At 40.7% G+C, this 13,722-nt stretch overlaps 2 protein-coding genes across 3 annotated transcripts in view; both read left to right on the forward strand.

The window, feature by feature from the left end:
* ddx42 (DEAD (Asp-Glu-Ala-Asp) box helicase 42) overlaps positions 1–3,731 on the forward strand; it is an 11,178-nt gene extending 7,447 nt beyond the window's left edge. For both annotated transcript variants that reach the window (XM_032537011.1, XM_032537014.1), the window contains 5 exons: positions 579–855; positions 1,028–1,254; positions 1,363–1,473; positions 1,915–2,022; positions 2,429–3,731. In XM_032537011.1, the coding sequence (XP_032392902.1) occupies positions 579–855; positions 1,028–1,254; positions 1,363–1,473; positions 1,915–2,022; positions 2,429–3,097 (1,392 nt within the window). In that variant the 3' untranslated portion in view covers positions 3,098–3,731. The remainder of the gene's footprint in view (positions 1–578; positions 856–1,027; positions 1,255–1,362; positions 1,474–1,914; positions 2,023–2,428) is intronic.
* Positions 3,732–6,730: 2,999 nt separating this feature from the next.
* The window catches only part of limd2 (LIM domain containing 2), an 11,830-nt gene continuing 4,838 nt past the window's right edge, over positions 6,731–13,722 (forward strand). The window contains exon 1 of the mRNA XM_032537033.1: positions 6,731–6,967. Coding sequence (XP_032392924.1) covers positions 6,965–6,967 — 3 coding nt within the window. The 5' untranslated portion in view covers positions 6,731–6,964. The remainder of the gene's footprint in view (positions 6,968–13,722) is intronic.

Consider the following 13,722-nt stretch of genomic DNA (forward strand, 5'->3'; position numbering starts at 1 on the left):
GGGGGGGCAGAGGCAGAGGGACCGTATGGTTAGCTAACGTTAACTTTTCCCAGACAACAGAGTTGGATTTGCCTTTTTTTCTCACCAAACACTGTTGTGGCTGCCCTACTTCTGCCATCTTTACTCTCGCTGAGTTTTTAAATTCCAGCGGATGATATGCACACTACTTGCCCCCCTGACTGCTGAGAGATGTTATGGCTTTGGGAGGGGCGGATGTGCGCTTGTGGATGTGCGCATGCACGTGTGATTCAGAATACAAGCAAAATAAGAGTGTTCTTGCAAAACAATAATTTTTTTCTTGATAATACTATTTTGGTGATCGTTGGGAGCTGAAATTGAAATTCAATTAATTGCACAGCCCTACTCTTACTTTAATGTTTTATTGACAAATTTAAAACTTACTGTCACTGTTTGAAAGGCACAAATAATTCTGTTCTGGTAAAATTTTGAGGTAGAAAAAGTTTTATGTTTTTAGGTGTACAGTATTTACTCTTTTATTAAAGTGTAATACAATTTTAATGAAGACACGCCTAAAAAATGCAGATCCCATGCTTTAATTAACTTACTTCTCTGACCAGGCCAATGAGGATGTCACCCAGATGGTGGAGATGCTGCCCAGCTCGACAGATAAATGGGGCTGGCTGACTCGGCGGCTGGTCGAGTTCACCTCCTCCGGCTCAGTTCTCATCTTCGTTACCAAGAAGGCAAACTGTGAGGAACTGGCTACTAATCTGATCCAGGAGGGCTACAGCCTGGGCCTCCTACACGGAGACATGGACCAGAGTGAGAGGAACAAGGTCATCAGCGACTTCAAGAAGCAGAACTTGCCTGTTCTGGTGGCCACTGATGTAGCTGGTGAGTACAAGAGGAGGTGGTGAGTGAAATGGGAGACTTTTTCTACCTCCCATTTCTTTCCCTCCTTGTCGCTTTCCATTTCAAACATTTGCAACAGTGCAGTCTACTGTACATCTAGAGCCAAGTATCAAAACTATAATATCAACACTTTCCCGTTTGCATTCCTCTGCAGCTCGTGGTCTGGACATCCCATCCATTCGCACAGTGGTGAACTACGACGTGGCACGAGACATCGACACGCACACACACAGGATCGGTCGAACTGGTCGCGCTGGAGAGAAGGGAGTCGCTTACACTCTCCTCACCAACAAAGACACCACATTCGCTGGCGACCTTGTGAGAAATCTAGAGGGCGCTAATCAAGCCGTTTCCAAAGAGCTGATGGATTTAGCCATGCAGGTGAGATAAATATGTCAAAGAATAAAAAATAAAAAAAGAGCTGTAAAGTAAATTTGAATATCTTTAACTTTGGTTTCTTCAATTCTGATTCTGATTCTGATTTCCCAGAATCCCTGGTTCAGGAAATCACGATTCAAGGGTGGTAAAGGAAAAAGGATGAATATTGGTGGAGGGGGTCTTGGTTACAGAGAGAGACCAGGCCTGGGGGCCGAAAGTTCTGTGAGTAACTAATTACCACACTGCTTTATTCTGCACTAATATATGTGATTACTACAGAACTATAATTTCTGTTAATTTCGTTTCTGATTGCTACAGTTAGATTTATTTTGATCTATTGGTCAGAAGTCCTCCAATGGCCACTCTGACTTCATGTTTGAAAATATTATTATGCATCATATTTTGTAAGCAGATCACATGTTTTGTGTGCAAAGTAGTTACTGTAGCTGTTAAATAACTGTACATTTTCCTCTGAATTGCACTAATATTCATAGTTATTATTATGTACTGTACAATGTACCAAATTAATCAAAATTCTGTAAATGTTGACCCTCTGACAGCATTAAATGTTCTATGATGGCTTAGATAATTCTTTTAGATTGAGTTTCATGGTGACATTTGGAAAAAACTCAAAGAGATATGAGTAACTATGTTGTTTTTCAGGAACGCAGCAGCAGCTTGTTGTCTTCCGCTAGTAGCTTTGAAGGTTACAGCAAACCAGCCACTGGGGCAATGGGAGATCGCATGTCTGCGATGAAACAAGCATTCCAGGTAGAACTCTCTCCTTTCTGTTGTTCTGCCTTCAATTCCTTCATTTTAACATGTTCCTTAAAAAACAAATGTACTATTACTTGTATTAGGAGGGAAAGAGTTGTGTTGTGCCAGTCAGTCACTCCTAGCACACCATCTTGAAATTTTCATACAGTATAAGCAGCAGAGGGACTTTTCAGGAGCAGAAATCACAGCACCTGGCCAAGAAATATATAATATATATTAGCTTACTAGTATTACCATCCTGCAAATATATTTTGGTCATTTTGTGTCGTGATGCAGGGCAATTACTTTTTTTTTTTAACAGTCTTTGTGCAATCCTTATTTTAAAGTTTCAAAGTACAGATTTCTTGTTTTGCCTCCCAGGCAGCTAATCTTGTCCTCTCAATGGCTCTTTTTCTTCTAGGCTCAGTATAAAAGCCACTTTGTGGCTGCGTCCAGCGGCCCTCCAAAGCTCACCACTAAGTCTAATAGCTCGTCATGCTGGACCAGTGCCGGCAGCCTGAGCTCTGTGCCGACTGAGTCCCCCAACAGTTCAGAAAGGTCTCAGAGCGCCGCATTGTCCATGTCTGGCTTCACCAGCGCTGGCACCTTGAGCTCTGTGCCCACCAGTCAAACCAGTTCACAGCCGAGCTACCCTCCGCCTGCACCTCCCCCACAGAGAGACATCCCACGAGACAGACACGGGGAGGACCGAGGGCGCCATGATAGCTACCACCGCCACAGCGACAGGAGCGATCGACACAGTGGAGAGGATCGCTATGGGGACCGGGATCGGCATGGAGACGGGGATCAGGATCGGCATGGAGAAGGAGACCGGGATCGCTATGGCGACAGAGATCGTGACCGCCATGGGGACCGGGACCGCTACAGCAGCAGCAGCAGCAGCAGCAGCAGCAGCAGTAGCCGCCACGGCGATAGTCGCAACGGAGATGCAAGCAAGAGGGACAGAGAGGATCGGAGGAGTGAGAGGGATGGGGGAGACAGGGGGAATGGGGAGGGCAGGGACAGAGGAGATGATAGCTTTGCTGTTCCTGAACCACCAAAGCGTAGAAAGAGCAGGTGGGACAACTAAAGAAAAAAAAATAAACACATCAATAGAATATTATTTGCAACCAACTGCTCAATGATGAGCTTGTCTGTTGTGTAGGCAGATAGCAGAGCATATCAGAGGCGGACAAAAGCACACGACTGTAGGGGGGATTTTGTGGACTTATTTCAAATAATAATGTATTGACACTTGTGTCAGGTTGGTTAGGACCTCATGATTTGGTCAGAGCTCAACAGTGTGTCAGACAGATAAACACAAACAGCTCAGAGACCGTCACTGTACATATAAGACATGTTGGTTATTGCCTTGTTTCCCATCACTGAGCTCCTAACATTCTTTTGTGCTTGCAAATCTGAAGCTTTATTTTTGCCAAGTGTGTTTGTGTGTTTGCAGTTTGTTAATCTACAAAGCTAACACTTGTAACTGTTTTATTTTTGAACGCGTTCTGTGATGATTCACAGTCACACGCATACACGTTTAAACTATGTATAGCTCTTTTTGTGTCTTGTATTCAAGTTCTAGTGAAGTGCCTTTCTTTGGCATTTAGTCTGTCTATGCTTTTGAAATGTTTTTCAAGAAGATGCATTTGTTTGTATGAGAGGAAGTGTTCAAACATGGAAAATGTGAAGTTTTGATTAAAAGACACCTTTGGCATCTACTTTTGTATCTGCTTTCTATGACAGTTAAACTATGTCACTCTTTTGTGACTGAAAACCACAGCACTGCTTAAATTTTGTACAGTTATAGCAATTTAATATTGTTTTATTTTGCCCTATAATGTGCCATTCATGGGGCAGACAGCATCAGGCACAAGATGAGAAGGGTTCAAAATTAGCTGTAAAAATATGCCAGTGGTTGGTCGATTTGCTTCACTCAACAATCCAAAAAAAACAATGGTAATCCTTTTGAGTGGTTGGTAAAATCTGAACATTGACTAGCCATTTGACTGGTAGACAAACATACTTTAACCCTGGATGTCAGGCATGGGTCACCGTCACAAGACCCGGGGCATTAAGTGTTTTTGTTGGAGAGTAACTTACAATATTGCCATAAAGTACTATGTACGTATTCAAATTTTAGAGCAGATTTGGTAAAAAATGTATTTATTTTTAAAGTATTTACCAGTAGCACTCGTATGAAATCATATTTGTCCAAATTACACCGTTAAACAAGTTAAACAGAAAATTGTTAAAACAAGTCTTCATTTGTAGAGTGAATAGCATAGCTAATATTACCACTGCACAATGATAACACTAATAAGTTGTAAATATTGACAAATAAAGGTTATACTAGTAACACAGCCTCGAGAAAATGTAGCATTGCAGTTCCTCCCTGTGATAACTAGGGGGCCGTGGACACCCGTGATAGGAAATGCACTCCCCCTGTTTTTGTCTGATGACAAAGGGAATGTTATCAACATTAAAAACACTAATAATGTTGATCACTTCATAACTATTAAAACAATCATTCCTGTTAATGCGTTTCTGATTGCTACAGTCGGATTTATTTTGATGTATTAAAGTATTGGCCAAAAGTTTTGGCCAGTCATGTTTGAAAATATATGTATAAAAAACAACGAAATTTAAATTGCACTTCCCCTGGTGGTGACACAAAGTATGACAAGACAACATCATAAAAACATGTACTAAGATATAAAGAGACCTAAGCAATATGAACACAGTAATGAATTAGTAGGTGATAGTAGCTCAGTCCGTAGGGAGCTGGGTTGGGAACTGGAGGGATGTCTGTTCAAGTCCCTGTACGGAGTGTGGATCGGTAGCTGGAGAGATGCCACTTCACCCTTGAGCAAGGCACCGTACCTCCCCCAATCGCTCCGGCGTTGGTTCAGCTGGCAGCCCACTCACTCTGACATTTCTCCATTTGTGCACGATTAGGTCCTGAGCATGTGTGTGTATTTCAGACCTGTGTGTAGTGATTTCTAACAAACAGAGAGTAAATTGTAATTTCCCCACTGGGGCTCAATAAAAATTGATAATTAGCTGAAAGAAGACATAGTCCATAAAGTGCAGTGCATTCCATATGGGTCATGAGTTCAGGTGTTTTATGGCACTTGGATGAAAACTATTCAAAAGTCTAAAGATGCGACCCTGGAAAGACCTGGAACGCCTTTCAGACGGCAACAGAGTGAAGAGGTTGTAACCTTGGGGGGAACAGTTCTTAATTATGTTTTTTGCCCGCTGCACACAGCAGGCATCTGGTGTGATATATGTCAGTGATGTCAGAGGGAGGAGAGCTGTGTGTGAATTATGTTTTGTGCTGATTTCCTAACTGTCCAGCTCCTTTTTGTCAGCAGTGGTGCAGCTACCAAACCACACCAGAATGTTGTGCGAGATGATACTTTGGACAGAACAGTTGTGTAAGGATAAAAGCAGCTTCTGTGAGAGGTGGATTTTGTTGAGTGACCTGAGAAAGTACAGTCGTTGCGGTGCTTTCTTCACAAGTGCTGTGGTTTTGGTTGCCCAGGTGATGTCCTGTGAGATCTACGTCCCCCTGTAGGCGCACTAATCATTGATGTGATTAAGTCCTACTGCAGTGGTGTCATCCGCAAACTTTATGAAAATATATTGCTGTCATGAGCTGGGGTGCAGTCGTGAGTGTATAAGGTGTAGCGCAAGGGACTCAACACACAACCCTGGGGGGCCCCAGTGCTGAGTGTGAGGACACAGGAAAGTTGGGAGACAAGCCAAACTGACCGGAGGACGGTCTGTCAGGAAGTCTTGGATCCATCTGCAGATGTTAGTGCTGATGCCCAGGCCGTGTAGCTTGGACCCCCGTCTTCCAGAGATGATGCAGTTGAATGAAGAGCTAAAGTCCACAAACGACAGTCTTGCATAGGTCCTGTGTTGCGGTTGACTTTTATGCATTGATAACATGGAAATACTCATCCTTGTTGTTTTGTGTGTGTTATTTGTCAGCCAAAATGATAATTAGGTAGATAATAGTGTTTAGACGTAGTTATAGCATAGACATGGGAATACCTCTTAAGACATCCCCGGGGAAGACCAACCAGCTGTATGTTCAAAAGCACAAAACAAATTCAAGAGTTCAATTCAAAATATGATCAACAATAAAAGCACTTACATCAAAACAAACAATTTACCTGAGAGCATTTACAAACTTAATTAAAGGTTAGCAGTGGTGGAAATTATCTACCTCTACAAGTACTGTACTTAAGCACAATTTTGAGGTACTTGTACTTTAATTGAGCATTTCTATTTTGTGCTACTATATACTCCTACTCCACAATAACACTCTACAATTTTGTTACAAATATGCTCCACAACATTTATTTGATAACCTAGTTAGTTAGCTAAATACGTTGTTAATGCAAATCAACAATGTACTCATTAATGCATCAATAATAATAATAATAATGATGTACATTACAAAATGGGCCATTCTGTGAGTACTTTTATGTAAGTATATTTTAATGCCAGTACTTTTGTACTTTTACTTAAATACAATTTTGAATGCAGGACTTTACTTGGAATATAGTATGTCTACAGTGTGGCATTACTACTTTTACTATAGTAAAAAAGCAGAGTAATTCTTCCACTGAAGCTCATAATATTTATGTAAAAGCTTGAGTGCCATCCTTGTTCCACCCGTAATTGTGATTTGTCCGACAGGCCGTGAATGTATCAATAGCAGATGTGAACCAATAGCGTGCGACATCCTGCCGAAGAAGGAAAAAAAAAACCGTTCTGTTGAAAAAGACCTGAAGCGAAGCGGAGAGCAAAAAAATCACCGGCAGCGGGGCCAGCGTCTACAACAAAAGCCTCGCAGAAAACTGAATGAGAGAGCACATTTTGACCTCAAGCCACTGAGTGACCAGACGTTATCAGCCAGTGTCGCAGACAAGAAGCGCAGATGGTGAGTGATATTTTTTTTCGTCAGTTAGTGTCTGCAGCCTCCCCTCCCTCTCTGCCTCTCTCCTCTTTGCTTCTCTTGTTTTGTGAGATGAGGTGAGGTGATGATATTCGTCCACTCGCTAACGGTGTCAGTTTACCGGGAGCCGGTTTGTTGTATAAGCCGTGGTATGAATGTTAGAAGTAAATGTCGTATTTAGGTAATCTTAAAAGTAACATTAAAGGAGGCTTTTGTGTTAAATTTAAGTAGAATTTAAACGGCCGCCGTCGTGTTCCTCAAAATGCTAGCAGTGCGCCGCTTGAACGTGTAACGTTATTAACGTTAGTTAGCTAGCTTGCTGGCTGGCTAGCTAGCTAATTAAAATCAAATGTGATTTAAACCCACTGAATTATACATCCAACGCAAGTTTACCCAAGCTAATTTGAGTAGTTATAGTCCAATTTCTTAGAGATAGCTAATTAATTTAATTTTCGTCCATTATCAACCGATTTGTAAATTGATTTGGGATTTTATCTTATGCGCCATTATCTTATGTTTGTGTTTTGACCAAGTAGCAGTGACAAGCCTTAGCAGATGAATGTGTTTTTGTTGTTGCAATTATATATGGTGTAACTGGCCTAATGTACCCTCCTGCCTGCCAAGTGTTATATAAAGGTCTTTACTGTACCGGAATGCACAGGCAGTGAAGGAGTCCGTAATTAGGATATAATCCCTTAGACAAATTACAAGTTAGTTACCATGTACTATGGTTACAATATTGATCAATACTGAGACATTAGCATTACTATCCTAGTTTTTTTAGTTCTACTTTTTGCAATATGACATTTTACAGTGAACATGGGGCAAGGGTTATCCATATCACCATATACAGTACATGATCATAACAGTATCCAGGTCTCTGATCATCTCTTTCAGCCACTCCCTTCTGTGAGTGTTCAGAAACATTAATGAGGTCTTTACATGCCACAGTATCTTCCAGCTAACATTCCCAGGTTTTCTCAAAACGTATCTACACCACAGGGTAAGATAGAGGTGTATATAGTAAAAAAAATAAAATAAAAAGGGAAATAAGTGGGATACTAGTGTGCAAAATGTCCAATGCAGTTTATGAACTCCCCCACAGCTCCTGAGATTGTCATTTGAGTGATACCAAATGGATGAGTGACTGGATTAAACAACTGTGTAAATCAGCATCTGATTTCAAACACCAGTGAAGATAACATGTGTTTCACTTTTTCATCCAAATCTCTTGTCTGTGTTTGTGTTGTTGAGTAGTTTACAAATGGCTTTGTGGTCTGGTAAAACCACTTTCTATCCATCCAGGGCACCACATTTACAACAGTCTGTCATTATAGCCCTGGCATATGGCAATAAGGCTTAAGTAAGTAGTATATGTTCATTTTCATTTCCTGCCATCGTCAGTGGGCTGCCTGACTGTATTTTCAGTCAGAGTTGACAGCACAGATTGACACCCTTCTCAGCTGGTAGATTTGCGTCAGTATTCTGGTGGATTTGAGAGGCTGTTGCAATTTGACTTGTTTGTCCAAAATATAAACACACAATGCAGATTTAGACAAAGCATGTTGTACAAGCTGCAGTGAGGACTAATACCATTTATTTTTGTTTCACCATATGCTCTTCTGTTAAACAATTGCCATTAAAGGCACAATAACCTGATTTGTTGGACATGTCAAAAGTGCCATGTGTTGGGAGGGGGGGGGGGGGGGGGGGGGGGGGGGGGGTGTTTTCCTGCTTTCAGATGTGCAGAACGGTATTAAATGGGACGCCAGCAGGCGATAGAGCTGTGAGCTAAAATGGTTGGACTAATAGTTTTAACTAGCTGCTTGCTTTCTTTCCCATTGTCAATCATTTATTGTTTTAGTTAGGCATTGCTTTGAAAAAGAGAAATATATAGTCAGGGTGGCTGTATGAACAAAGAAGCATAAAGCCTATTTCAGGCCTGGAAAATGGTAGATGTTTTAGGTATTTTATTTGTTGGCATTATATATATATTAAAATCAGTAGCTATCAGCTGTTTAAATCGTTTATGTGGATATGTATTGGATACATATGCTACGTATTGTCTAAACAACAACAACCATGCACTCACATTGTTTTGTATCTCTGTGGCTGTCAGTACTAATCTAATGCAGGATATCTGGTTTGTAAGGACCTCAGGGCAGTATGTTTAGGAAGACTCATTGTGTAGAGTTTCCTACAGTATTTTCCGTCAACAGCAAACATCCAAGAGGCACATTTTGAAGTCTGCAGAGCTCTGTGGCAATGTACTCGCTGTAACTTAAATGATCCACATTTAATCTTGGGAAATAACTACTTAAGACCACTTATTTGTCCCTGTGGCCTTAATTTTCCCAGTTGACAACATCTCAGTCTGCAGTTAAGGAGCCTTCATTGTATGATGGAAATGTTCTGATCTCAAAGCAAATATTTGCATGTGAGATGTTGTTTTTTGAAGAAGGGCTGGGGCATGGGGCGGGCTGCTGCTAAATGTACATATTTCCCTCTTCTTCAGTCTGTGATAACATCTGATCGGAAGAAGCACTTGAGGCTGTTTTTTTTTCTCTACCTTAAGTGAGTTGCAGAAGGCTATGTCGAGTCAACACAGGCTCTACGAGGTCTTCAACACATTCTTTTACAGGCTGTCACTGGTTTTGTTCTTTGCAATTGTAAAACAGACAAAGCTAAACAGACCAGCTGCAGCAGCATACCAGCATCATCCATGAGTTTATTTGGTCCATTTATTTGGTCTGCTACACCAATTGAGCTATACAGACGCCCTCATATGGCTTTCTGGCTTTATTATTAGTATCTGATTTTATGAGACATTTAGCTGGGTAATAGACAGATCTCTGACTTAAACGATCAGAGGACTTAAGTAGTTTTAATCGTGCCCACAGGCAGCTTCTCCGCAGGAGTGACACAAGGAAACACGGAGGGCCTTTTCAGCATAGTTAGACAGACAATGCAGGGCAGAACTTAAGGTTCTGGGAGTAAAGGTTGCTGACCTCTTATTACAAGGGAAAAATTAGAATCACTTTCTTGATCTGAAAGGGCATTTAGTTTTTTGCTTTTGAAAGACTGTAGTTCTTCTTTTGAATCAACAAAATGGCAAAGAACAATAACTTCTTCTGAAATGCAGCCTTTTTTATTGGTCCTAAAGTAATCTAGACCTGCAATGATTAGTTGATTATTAATTAGTGGGTCAACAAAAAGATAATCTGCAAGTATTTTGATAATCAATTAATCCTTAAGTAATCCTTTTAAGCAAACATGTCAAACAATTCCTAGTGCCAGCTTCTCCTATGTGCTTCATGGTTCTGTTTTATAGTCGGAATATCTTTGGGCTTTGTACTGTTGATCGGACATTTAGAGGCATTGCCGTTTTTTTTTCCTTTATTTTTCTAACATGTCATAGAATTAGTTGTATAATTGAAAAAAACATTGTAAGTTAATTGGTAATCGGTAGTTGTAGCCCTGATTTTTTTCCACCTTTCAAGTTGAGCAGTTTTGAAGCTCGTCATACAACAGCAACATAGCCACATATTTCAATAAATCCTTTTTTTAAAGGTTTTTTCTGGACCTAAACAGTCTCCCCAGACAGGAAGTGAAAAAACAAGTGCACACACACACACCAGCTGACTAAAGAGACATGCAGACATTTGATGACCTGTGCCTTCAAACACAGAAAATGCCCTGTCACTTTCTTGTTGCATACAGGAAGCCAAAAAAGGGAAGAGAAGTAGTGTCTGACCAAACAGCCCAACACACTCCCAGATGTGATTACTCTGCATTAGAGCCTGACCGATATGTTATTGTGTTGTGTCCATCAGCACTAGGAACATATTGGCCTTTCAGCCTTGTAATATTCCTTAGAGTTGTAAGTGTTCTAAATGGCTCTGGTTTGGGTCTTATTGTCTTCCACAACAGTGAAGGACATATCTTGAGGAGTAAAGGAACTGTAACTCCCCTGACATTTGTGAAATGTAATGGTTAAAGGATCCCCAACACAAAAGGTTGAATCCAAACTTGTCCCTCAGTGAGCAGGTAGATGCAGGATTAAAGGAATAGTTGGGAAATATACACTTATATGCTTTATGATGTTAGTTAGATGAGAAGGTTGAAACCACTCTCTTGTAGGGTAAATACTGTATGTAGCTATTGCCAGGAGCTGGTTAGCTTAGCTTCGCATAAAAACTGGAACAAGGGGAGACGGCTAACACGCGGTAAAATCCACCTACCAGCACCTCCTAAAGCTCACCAAATAACAAGCTAGGCTATATCTTGTTTTTTTTAATCTATAGAAAAATGTGGGTATGTGCCGGACAACTAGCTGTTTTCCCCGTTTCTAGTCCTAATGCTAAGCTAGGCCAACTGGCTTCTGGTTGCAGCTTCATAATTACCGTACAGACGCAAGAGTGGACGCAAATCTTTTTCTTAAACCCTCAGCAAGAAAGCAAATAAACAAATTTCCCAAAATGATCTGTTCTTGTAAACAAATTAAAATGGAAAAAGGAAACCTGGCACTATCGTACCAAAAGCTTCTGTGGCTGCAACATAAACACACCCACACCCACACACACACATGCAGGCAGAATTGAGTTGCACCTCCTGTTAAAAAGAGTTCACATGTGTTAAAATGGTCTTGGTCTTATAAAAGACATAACTCCTCAGCTGTTTTTAACTTCTGAGTGGTAGCCTATGTCTAATTTCTTCACATTTAAAACAGTGTTGTACATAGCTAATTACCAACACAACCAGCCACTGATGTTTAAACACCTTGTCCTGTGCTCATGATGGCCCTTCATTTCCTAACCCTTCCAAGTTTGAATATCCTTTGTCTCTTTTATTAGCAGCTAAAGCATTCATACCGAACAAGAGGTTGTTAGCATTCATTTTTTGAGGATGAAAGCCGGTTAGGACTTTAGCTGCCGCTGTCCTCGTGGGACTCTGCAGAGGAAGCCATGTGTGTCAAAACAGCTTCCTGCCACATTTGAGCTGTTTGGTGGCAATGGAGAATCATGCACATATAAGGTAAAAGAAGACGAGATGGCACAAGCTAATCGGAATTCTTCCGGGATGCTTGTGTGTCTGTGTGCTTGGAATGCATGCCTTCCTCCTAACGTGGTAACTAATGTTTTGTTTTTTGTACCAAAAACAAAACAAAAGCATTGCCAATTCCATGCCTTTTATCAGATCAGTTTTCCTTTTTTGGCAGCATTATTTTCATGATTTCATATGTAAAAAATGATGCCCTTATTGACCTAATTTTCCTGCTCTTACAACCTGCTGCAAAAATGCCCTGTGAGAACCTTGCACGTTTAAAGTTCAATGATGTTGAGCAGATCAAATGTTGGCTCAGCGGCCGTGCTGCAGCAACAGGAAGTGGTCTAGCATGCAATCTGCTAGATAACCAGTTAAGTGTGAGCTGTCTGCTAGCTTAGCACCAACATATTAACTGAGCTTGAGAGGGTTTGGGGATGAAGAGGAGACAGTTGGAATGTGATTGCATCTCCAGGAAGCTGCATGGCCTCACTTAATAAGCCAATCGTTTCAAAAGCATGTCATCCGGTTCTCAGAAGAGCAGACAACACCCTTGCTGCTTTTCCCACTGAGTTGTTGTTGTTGAGTGCATTAAGGTTAATGGTTCAACAAGAGTATTCAATAACATGACACAATATACATTTGTCAACCAATCTCGGGTTGCATTAGGTTGGGAGAGATGCTGCACATCAGTGAGCGGGGGCTGCGCTTAATACACACTGAACATTTTGTGCTGATCATGGCAGTAACATATTATAAAGAGAAGATGACCGAACCCTAACCTCCAATGGTTTTATAACCAGATTTTGAACGAAATTGGTCTATTTTCATGGCAAGTTAAACAAAAGTGTCACATACAACCTACACCACCTGGTGGCAATTAATAAGTTAAATGTTGGTGGTCATAATGAAGAAGTACCTTGATTGCTAATGTCTCACATGTATTGTGATGATCTACCCCTTCTTTTCTTTAAGTCTTTTTAAGTGAAACACACTTCAATCATTGACCACTTAAACAGCTTATGATCTCAACTCACATTAAGTAGAGATAGTCTGGTACCATTTTTTGCTTACCAATACCTGACCTTGCGTATCATAAGCAGGTCAACATTTTTATGAGGAAGATGCATATACTTCATTCTGTCATTTCCATCACTGTGGCGGATTCTTGTTTTGTGATTTTGCTTAAAAAGTAGGGATTTGACTCTGAACTTCATTATTCAAATATATTTTGGATATTTAAAAAAAAAAAAAAAAGATATTTAAACGATTATTAGGCAGACCTTAATATTCAAATCTGTTATGGGCATTATTTTTTTTGTAAACGTTTTCAAATCAGATACCGAGGCTTTTTCACGTCTGGTGAATTTGTGAATCGCAAGCTCATTAGCAAGGCTAATATTGGTCATCTGGGCTCCTGTAGGTGAAGTTAGTGTCCTGGTTAGACCCTGTTTTGTAAACCAAAACAATGGCTGCACCAACGCCTACTACAATGACGCCTGACGAGGAGTTTGAAATCCACTCTCCTGAAAATTTGAAAAGCAACAAGTGCTACTTTGGGTCCCGAAAGAAACAGGGAAAAATCACGAGTAAGGACAAAGTGATATATAAAAGATGTAGGACCAAACTCAAACACCACGTGATGATCAGCTACCTGAGAGCCCACCTGTCAACAATACATCCCAGCAAGCTGGAAG

The sequence above is a fragment of the Etheostoma spectabile genome, chromosome 15, assembly GCF_008692095.1.
Source record: "Etheostoma spectabile isolate EspeVRDwgs_2016 chromosome 15, UIUC_Espe_1.0, whole genome shotgun sequence".
Taxonomy (NCBI): Eukaryota; Metazoa; Chordata; class Actinopteri; order Perciformes; family Percidae; genus Etheostoma; species Etheostoma spectabile.